Here is a 9,870-nt window from a genome sequence, read left to right as displayed (position 1 = left end):
AAGTGTCATGGCAGGGGGGTTGGAACTAGATGATCTTTAAGGTCCCTTCCAATCCAAACCATTCTGTGATACTGTGGAAATTTCATCATTAAGTGCTAACAGGCACTGGAGCTGAAGAAGTGTACCCCAGCAAGTTTTAGCTGTACAAATGAAGGTTGCAGAACCTGCTGGAAGAGTCACAGCTTTTTTTCCCCCACTCCTTTTTCTAGTATAAATCTGTAATGTTGTACATACATACTATATGTACAGTCTCCAGTAACCACTTACAGTATTGGTATAAACATTGGTCTCTGCCAGCTGTGCATTTGCCAGCAGTCTGTAGCTTAGCTTTTCATGTTGGGCATTCTGTGATCTTAGGACATGAACAAGTCTGACATTGAAGCAAAACCTTTGGTGTAACCTCCTATTTCTTTAAGTTGCTTGTTGAAGAGTGAGGGTGACTTGCACTCATCTTGTCCAGGTGCTATTTATCCCCGTGAGAGATAGAATCATAGACTGCTTTGGGTCACCACCCTCTCCAGGAAGAATTTCTTCCTGATATCCAATCTAAGTCTCTCTCCACTTTCAATTTAAACCCGTTACCCCTTAGTATATGGAATAGGAAGGTCTGCAGCATACTCCTGGCCAGTCTACAATATTTGTATGTAAGTTTTCCTTCAAACTTTCAAGTTGGTGAAAATCTGTTCCATGAGTCACTATGTATCCCTGAGACAGGATGAGAGAGAACTTTCTTCTTCTGTTTAGTGGTGGTGGTGGTAGTTGATGAAAGCAGTCTCAGACTGGTTACCCAGAGATTGACGCAGTACTTGCATAGTAAATTCACTACAGCAAGAAAGCAACATGTCCTAAGAAACAACAGTAGAGAAAAAGCTAAAACTATAGGGACTAAGGAAAATCCAAACAAGAGATACTAATAATCTTTCCTCTGCTTTGAACAGCTATATTACCTGTTAAATTCATAAAAGGCGTTATAATGAAACAATGCAGCTGTCCTTTAAATATATAAAGGAATAAGGCTTGTAACCAGGTTGGTTGAGCTGAATGTACAAAGTTAGTGTGTTGAGTGATGGATGCGGTACAAGTGAATATAAAATATTAAGGTTGAGTTTATGTACCATCAGCAGGCAGACTTTATGCTTTCTTCTATTATATCACAGATTTGAGGACTAATGTAACTTACATAGGAAGGAGCTCTGAAGGTCAGCTGGTGGTCACTGGCTAAGAGCAGTACCAGTTTCCAAGGATGGAGATTTCACAACCCCTCTAAGCCCTCTGCTCCCGTGTTTGACTCTCCTTGTGGTGAATAATTTATTCTGTATGTCTGATTGAATTTCCTTTGCTGCAACTTAGTCCCATTGTTCCTTTTCCTTTCACTTTGCTCCTCAAGGAAGACTCAGGTTCTCTCTATCTACTCTCATGAAGTAGCTGAAGACGGTGGTAAGGTCTTTGATTAGTTCTCTCTTTTTAAGGCAGAACAAATCCAGTTCTGCAGCCTCCTTTTTTATACAGTGTGCTCCAAGCTCCTGGTCATCATGTTGTCTTTCAGTGGACTCATTTCAGTTCTGTCTTTTGGTGCTGGGGAGGCCAAAACTGGACACAGGACTTGACCTTCAGTTTCATGATTTCCAAATAGAGGGGTGGAATCACTTCACTGGACCCACTACAGTTGCATTCTTAGTAGTGCAGCCCAGTGCCCAGTAGGCCTTTTTGACTTCAGAGTACACTGTGGTTCTTGTGTTACTCCTATTTGATGTGTCCACCAGAATCTATCTTCTTTTTCTGTAAATCTGCTTACAAACCAGTCTTTCTCAAAATGTCTTGCTCCATGGAGTTACTTTCTCCCAATACCATACTTCACGTTTGCCTTTGAACTTCACATGGTTCCTGTCAGCAAATTTCTCCAGCCTATAAAACTACATCTGAAAGGTAGCCCTGCCCTCCAGCAAGTCCACTTGCTCGCCAGCTTCATCTGTGAACTTCCCAGTATCCTTTTATTTACTTTCACAATATTTGACTCTCACTGCATATGTAACTATAAAATAAACAGATGTCATTTATGAAATATCTTCATCAGTTTTAAAACTTACTGTAAGCATGTGTTCAAACAGCAGAAGTTTTCCAAAAGCCTGAATGAATAAACAAGTGGTTCTAATTTCTTTCCACTTGAAAGATAATGCAGTCTCCTTTGCTCTAACTTAAAAATTGCATAAACATAAAACAGATTGTTCCAAACATATATTGGAGCTATGGTAATCTTTACAATACAGAATCTTGGGGTGAAACGTATTTTGATATGATTCCCAAAGTACCTCATGTTTTAAAGAACACTATGTGATGTTCTACCTGCAAATCGTTTTTCAATCATTTCAGTTTTCAATTTAATAAAATGCAATTAAAAATATATTTTAACAATAGAAACACTTGTCTGTTGTATTTCTTTCTTAGAAAAATTATAGAGTAGCTGAGGATGAAGGATAGTCGGCATTTAAGAAAAAATAGTCAGATCAAGTTAATGTGCTACATTCAGTGCATGTAAGAATTTGCTTGGTCATGTCACAGTAAATTGAGATGATAGTTCCACCTCCACTACTGTAATCTGATTTTAAACTACATCTCTTTTACCATTTTTATGACTGTAAGTCTATGTGTAATATATGTTATATGACGTGACTAAAAAGAAAGTGAGAGTTCAGAACTGGGTGCTCTTGGTAAAATTTGATAACAAGTATCTTATTCCTCTTCTAATTGTCAAAGAATGTAACAGAAATGCCTGACATCTGATGATGGATCAAAGAGCAAGAATGCAGGTCTTCTTGCTCCTCCATAGGTGGAGTTGGAAGTAAAACTGAACACTTCCACAAAGCACCTTCCTCCTTCCCTGCAGTGCCTTCATCACTTTAGTGTTCAAACTGCTGCCCAGTTGCTTTTGTATGAGGAATATTCAAAGAGAGAAAAAGGGCTATTTCCCACAGTAGCTGTGACTTAGGGAGCTGTTTTCAGAGTATGGGGCTCCCCTAAAAGTGCAGAACTGAGCAGAGCTTTAGAATTATTCTTAGTATATGAAGCAAACAGCTTTTAAGGCACAGTTTGACAGCTGGGAGTGCCTCAGCTCCATCTAGAGCTTGAAATGGTTGCAAGGCCATTGCTTTGTCTTGTCATTTTGAAGGTGATATGTGGGAAAAACTATATTAACTAGGATAAATGTATCCGCTCATCACTTAGGAGTTTGTCTAATCCTGGAGTATTGAAAACCCTAACTCCCACTGACCTCATGAGAAGTGAGAGCTACCTCGCATCTAGGAGATGTCAACACTACGGTACTTCTCAAGCCTCTTCTGTATTGATCACTATTCCTTGTGTGTTTGAATGAGTTGCTGTTATGTGTGTTTTCCAAGGAGGCAAGAGAACTGCTTTGTTTTAGTAATATCTTTCTATTATAAATACAGAATATTCTATAGGAGATGTTTGTGCTAGAGACAAAAATATGTTGTTTTCATTTTATTTCAGATGCTTCAGGCATGCTCAGTGCAGCACCTACCAGTACCATATGCAGCATTTCCACCCCTCATTTCTAGTGACCCATTCCTTTTGCATCCACCTCATATCTCCCCACACCACCCTCCTCACTTACCTCCTCCAGGACAATTCGTTCCTTTCCAAGCACAGCAGTCACGGTCGGTAAGTAATGCTTCTTACCTCTCTCTCTCTCTCTCTCTCCATAGAATTGATAGGGCTGGATAGGCAAATAGTGCTGATACCTAATTGAGGAAACAGGAGGATTTTGTTTAAAGTAGTTGGTTTTAGCACTTAAGGCTTCCTTGGCAAGTCTGTAGCTGCTTAGGGTGAAGGGTTGGGGGGGGAGTTCACCATGTTTTTCTTCAGATTCCATTTGCTGTTGTCTGTGCTGTTTCTCCATAGGCCTTTACTTTTGTCAGAGAGATGCATATTTGCCTCGCCAACTATTTCTTCAGGTATTTTTTTCCCAGGAAGTGGATTAGAATCCAGAGGAGGTTGTGTTGTGCAGTAGTGGTCTCAGAGAAAAGCTTTGCAGAGAGAGAAGAAAGCACAGAATGTTATTTTCATTATATAATTATTCTGTATTATTTCTCAGTTAATTTTTCCATGACCAGTGCTTCTCCTAGAACATAATGACCTTAGGTTTTTTTTTTTTTGGTGGTTTGTTTTTACTTCTCACTTACAGAAGTTACTGATGCCTTCTGTTTAAGCAGACTTGGCTTAGTGAGTGGGACTGTGCAAACATGGGAAAATGTGATCCTGTTTTGGATTTATGGGGAAATGAGATTTTCAGTTCTGGCCTACAGCTGTTACTGTGGGATTATCTGTATTCTTGTGTCCATTTGTTAGCCCCTCTGACAAGAAGATGTCAGTATTTCACTAATGCAGAAGTAGAAAATCTTCATTGTTATTTACAAACATTGCTGAGACTTCTGCATGCTGTGACTCAAGTGTGGATAGGGTTGTAATCACTTTGTTGTGATGATAGAACAGCTAGGAAAATACAGTTTTCAGTGGTAATCTTCATAAGACTTGACTTCATGAGACTTTAGATGGGTTTTAGCTTGGGTTGCTTACTTAAGTTTTTGACTAGGCTTGCCCCTCAACTTTCAGCTTTGGCAAAAAGCTTGTACCTTAGTGGTTTAAGAATACCTTGTGTTTAAAGTTTGCTCTGCATAACAGGGAAATGGAATATTCCTTTGGTTCCAAAAGGTGGCTTTCTTAGCTGAATTTCTTGAAATGATGTAATTAAGTGTCAGGAACAGAAAGGTGTGTTAATGAAACTGACAGTACCTGGTTGAGCACTTTGGGATCTGACTGATATACTACACCTGACTAGATTACAGTACTGAACTGGAATCTCATGCATCTGAAATGTCTGGACTGTGTGTTCTTGGTAGGATTGCTTGCATGATTCTCCTAGGACAGCATCTGCTTGATTACTGAATATCATTAGCAGTTTAATCCACTGGAGTCGCCATGTTTCCTCTCCACTTCTCAGATTTTTCTGGCACAATTTCAGTTCTTGTCTATGGTTGTTTATTTTTTTCTCTCGCATAGTTGTACAGTGAGAGCAGCCTGGCAAGAAGGAGAGCAAATATTTGTCCTGAAAAATGCAAGACACAGGAAATTACAGCCACTCCTATATTTGCTAGATCGCATAAATTCCTGGTCTATAAGCATGGCTAGCTGGACAAGGTGAATTTATATCAAATGTGTAGTGTTGTCTTTGCTTTTTGGTAGTGTTAATGACAGGGGAATTGTTCACAGAATTACTGTGTGAAACAGAGTACAATTATACCTGTACTTTTTTTTTTTTTTACCCTATAAAATTGACCACAGCAGCTCAGAATATACAGCTGGGATTACAGTTCTTTACTGGGGAGAAACTGCATCTCTATTAATGCAGCAAATCCTATTTATTTTTTTTTTTTTTTTTTTTAGCCACTTCAAAGGATAGAAAATGAAGTAGAACTGCTTGGAGAACATCTTCCTGTAGGAGGTTTTACATACCCTCCCTCAGCCCATCCACCAACATTGCCTCCCTCAGCTCCTCTCCAATTCTTAACACATGACCCTTTACACCAGGAGGTGTCATTTGGTGTAGTAAGTATTACCTTCTGTGCTACATTCACGTTCATGCTGCATTGACATTCTTGATCTTTATTTTGTAGTACATTTTGTCAAAAAGTGGCACTTCTTGCAGTTGTATTCCATTACTGGCTGTACCTGCATACTGTGTCATTTTCTTTAACCGTTTTAATGAAGTTTAACAGTAGCTTAATGATACTAGCAAATTACTTCTGATAACAGTATCTGCAGACTGTCGTAACAGTTACTTAGAAAAAATCCATGTTGCCACACAGTCCAGGACTTGTACTGCAGAAACAAATTAGTAGAGTTCAGAAAAGCTGCTGTCACTTTTAGCTAATTCTTCGTCATATGTTGTTTTCACAAGTCAGGAAAGATGGAATGCTTTAAAAATAGTTCTTCTCCAGAGTGTTTGTAATCTGCAGGCAAGCAGTTGTATAGAGCGTTTCCATAATTTAGACTGCACACATTATAAAAACAGACAAGCCTTCTTTAAGCCAGCTTTCTGGGGATCTACAGGCAGTTCAACTGCAGCAGCACAAAAAAAGTAATTAAACCTCGTGCAGGATAAAGTGTGTGTTGAATCTTATGATTCTGTGGAATGTCAAGTACCTGTGCTGGCTCTGGGACCTTTGGTGAACTTTATTTATAGTCCTGAGATGGCTTTTTTTTGGTGGTTGTTTTGTGAGGTTAGTGTTTGGGTTTTGGGGTTTGTGGGGTTTTTTGTTTGTGCATGGGGCTTGTTTGTGTTTTGTTTTTTAAAAAAGGCTCAAAGGTTTTTTTAATGTTTGACCTGTGCATCAAGTTGAAAGAATGTTTTAGAGGCATATCGTTATTTAAAATCTTAAATGAGAATTAAATTTTAGGCCCTGTAACTACAGAATGTTCTCTTTAATTAGCCTTCTTGAAGTCATAAAACTTAGATAAATGCTTGTTGCAGTTTTTATAAAGATTCAAATTATTTTCCACCATTTAAAAAAATTATTCAGTTCATTGTTAAGCTAGAGGTGTACATATTTTCAAAGCAGTTTTCTGTCACTGAGTCCGTGGAGACAGACACACTTAAAAACTTTTATAAACTGCTTGTATTTTATTCAATATGCTTGTTAGATGAACTACAGTCTAATCACAACCATTTTGGTTTGAGTGAGGCTTTGTTGATTTCCAAGTTCAGTCTTTAAAAGTAGGTAAGGAACAAAATACTGTTTTTTTGCAGATTATATAGCATTTGTCCTCTCTGATGCTTCAGTTCTGGGTCATGTCTCACTCAGGAGTAGAATAGAGGTGTGTTACAAGTAATCATATGGTCTTTTATAAAGCAGTCCTAAATCTTTATATAATTTTACTTACACATTTTTGGACCGCAGAGTTCCTGAAGCAGTACAGCTGATAATCGCTATGTCTAGTTTGAGACGTGACTTTTAAGAAAAAGACTGGCTCTTTTGCATTGTGTTTATATTCATATGTAAATTTCATGTATGACCATGGCTACCTATTAATAATGTTTCCATTGGAAAGTTAGGGGGTTTTAGGTTAGTCATTGGTGTTGGGCTTTTTTCTTAAATTTCAAACATGGAAGAAGAAAACATGTTAGTAAAGGCTTTGAGTATTCTTTATTTAAAAAAAAAAAGTCTCAAGGCTTTCAATTATGTATTCAGTTATGAATTCAATAGTGGTACATTAATTTCAGATCTCAAAATTACTGAAAAAATCTAGTACTTTGAATATTTTTGGAAAAAATGTAGTTTGCATTTTTTAAAGATTTTTTTTTTTAAGACACTTTTTTTTTTTTGAGGCTTCTTTACTCAACCACTTGTGTGCAAGCCTGCATAATAGCACCAGGCCTAAAGCTTGAGCTTTTAACTTCACAAGACTCAGCAGTTCAGTTCCTGTTTCCCAAACCAGCCTGCATGTACACTAAGCACACAAGAGTTTGTATGAATTTCTGTCATGTGTTATTACTTTATGGACTGATATGATAGTGTGTTTTCAGCGGGAATCTTTTCAAATTGAGGCTGAGATTCTTTTGCATTTGAACATAGGCTGGATTTTTTTATCAATGCATTACTGAAAATGGATTTGATTATTCAGATTTCATTTTATTTCATGATTAAGAAAACAATATGTTGAATAACAAAGCCACAGACTGGATGAGGTTGGAAGGGCAGTCATCTGGTCCAACCCCCCTGCTCAAGCAGGGCCACCTAAAGCCAGGTGCCCAGGACCATGTCCAGTCAGCTTTTGAATATCTCCAAGGAGGGAAACTCTGCTGCCTCTCTGGGCAACCTGTGCCAATGCTCCAATGCTCAGTCACCCTCACAGTAAAGAAGTGTTTCCTGATATTCAGACGGAGCCTCCTGTGTTTCAGTCTGTGCCCATTGCCTCTGGTCTTGTCACTGGGCACAACTGAAAAGAGCCTGGCTCCGTCTTCTTTGCACCCTCCCTTCAGGTATTTATATACACTGATAAGACCCCCCCTGAGCCGCCTTCTCTCCAGGCTGAACAGTGCCAGCTCTCTCAGCCTTTCTTCATAAGTAAGATGCTCCGACCCCATCTTAGTGGCCCTTCGTATGTACCCTTCGGCCCAGTATGTGCATGTCTGCCTTGTTGCTGGGGAGCCCAGAACTGGACACAAGTTCCAGTTCCACCAGTTCCAGTTGAAGCTTATTTTCTTCTTTCTTGCAGCCTTACCCACCTTTTATGCCTCGAAGACTCACAGGGCGCAGCAGATATCGATCACAGCAGCCAATACCACCACACCCTTACCATCCCAGCCTATTACCTTATGTGCTGTAAGTTCAAAGTACATTTGATTCCATGCAGGCTATTAAGAAGGCAGGTGACTTTCAACAAGAGTCAGCACATTTTATGGTTGTGCTCTGTTAGAGAATCGGCATAGTTCAGCTGTCCTAGAGAGGAGATCTGCCATTTCTGTGTAAATTTTTCAGCCTGTTTTGAACAACATACACCCTGGTGCAAGGAAAAATATAAGGCAACAATTTTGTCCAAAGTATTTTTGTGGGTTTTTCTGAGGCGCTGTTACTGAACTCTTCATAAATCTTCAACAAATCATAAAACTTGGTTCATGGATACTCCTACTTGGTTACACCATAGGATAAAGCCCTAGGAGTCTTCTGTTATGGAATAAATTCATTTGGTTTTGGTTCTTAATTATGAAACACAAGGTGGGAACTTTCAGTGATGTTACTCTTTATTGGCTGAACTGCTAATCTGTTACAGCCTTTGAATTTCTGTTCTGCCTCTGATTAGCTGTTTCTGGAAAAGATATGGGGCAATTAACATTTAGGAATTGCCTGTAATGTGTTATGGTAGACATTCCATGGGACAATTTGGGTATATGAAATGAGATTTAATACTCTATGTTCTGTTTTGGAAAGAAGTATGAAATGTTTGGAAAACAAAGATTGTTTTCTGGTGTCAAAGGTAACATTGGCAAGGAAATATTCGAACATTGGCATCTGTAGTTTCTCTCTGCAATTTCAGTCATAGCATGAAAATGGCACCAGAAATCTGATGTAGTGAAGCTGTTCCATTTTGCGTCTTACAATCTGAGAAAAATGTTACAGCTTCTGCCCTGTCCATTGAGGACATGATGTGGCACAGTAATTCCTGATGACTTCAGTGGGATTTTAGTACTGTGAAATTGTGATTTCTGTGTCTGTGTGTTAAGTTTTGAATCATAGTACTATCTTGGGGGCTAAAACCACATGTTGAATATAAAAATGCAAAAACACCTCTCTTGCCTCTTTGAAGGCATTCTGCTTTAACCAGCATCACAGTATATGAGAAAGTGGGTTTGTGCTTGCATTCAGTATGGCAGTTGGTCCAGTAATTGTTCTTCATTGTGCATTTTAGTCTTAGAGAAGTTTCAAGGTTTTTGTATTGGAGAGCTAAGTGAACTTAGGGTTCTTTTTCTTTGTTGATATTTTATCCACTTAAAATATATTTGAAACCAGAACATCAATTTATTGACACATGTAGCTTTCCATAATCTGTGATAATGAAGAGATTAGTTTTTGTAATAATGCTGTGAGCCTGGTTGGAAGTTAGCAGTTGAGACATGCATGCAATTAAAAAGGCAGCACTCCCAGTACCAAAAAGTGACAGAATTAGCTTTTTCCTTTGACTGTTTCAGTTCAAACATCTATTCTTGACTTCAAACTTAACTTTTTTACCAGTTTGAAGAACTTTCTGATATGAGAGGGATTAATAAGGTAACTTTACCTCTCCCAGATGTTTCTG

The 9,870-nt window shown here is 38.6% G+C and overlaps 1 protein-coding gene across 1 annotated transcript in view; it reads left to right on the top strand.

The window, feature by feature from the left end:
* Nucleotides 1-9,870, top strand: part of RNF38 (ring finger protein 38) — a gene marked incomplete at its 5' end in the record, with an annotated part of 19,815 nt that overhangs the window by 1,864 nt on the left and 8,081 nt on the right. The window contains 3 exons of the mRNA XM_010152196.1: nucleotides 3,508-3,678; nucleotides 5,461-5,622; nucleotides 8,293-8,399. Coding sequence (XP_010150498.1) covers nucleotides 3,508-3,678; nucleotides 5,461-5,622; nucleotides 8,293-8,399 — 440 coding nt within the window. The remainder of the gene's footprint in view (nucleotides 1-3,507; nucleotides 3,679-5,460; nucleotides 5,623-8,292; nucleotides 8,400-9,870) is intronic.

This window comes from Eurypyga helias, unplaced genomic scaffold (assembly GCF_000690775.1).
Source record: "Eurypyga helias isolate BGI_N326 unplaced genomic scaffold, ASM69077v1 scaffold7645, whole genome shotgun sequence".
NCBI classification, from domain to species: domain Eukaryota; kingdom Metazoa; phylum Chordata; class Aves; order Eurypygiformes; family Eurypygidae; genus Eurypyga; species Eurypyga helias.
The sequence above is the reverse complement of the archived record's forward strand: the minus strand, read 5'-3'. Positions and strand labels throughout refer to the sequence as shown.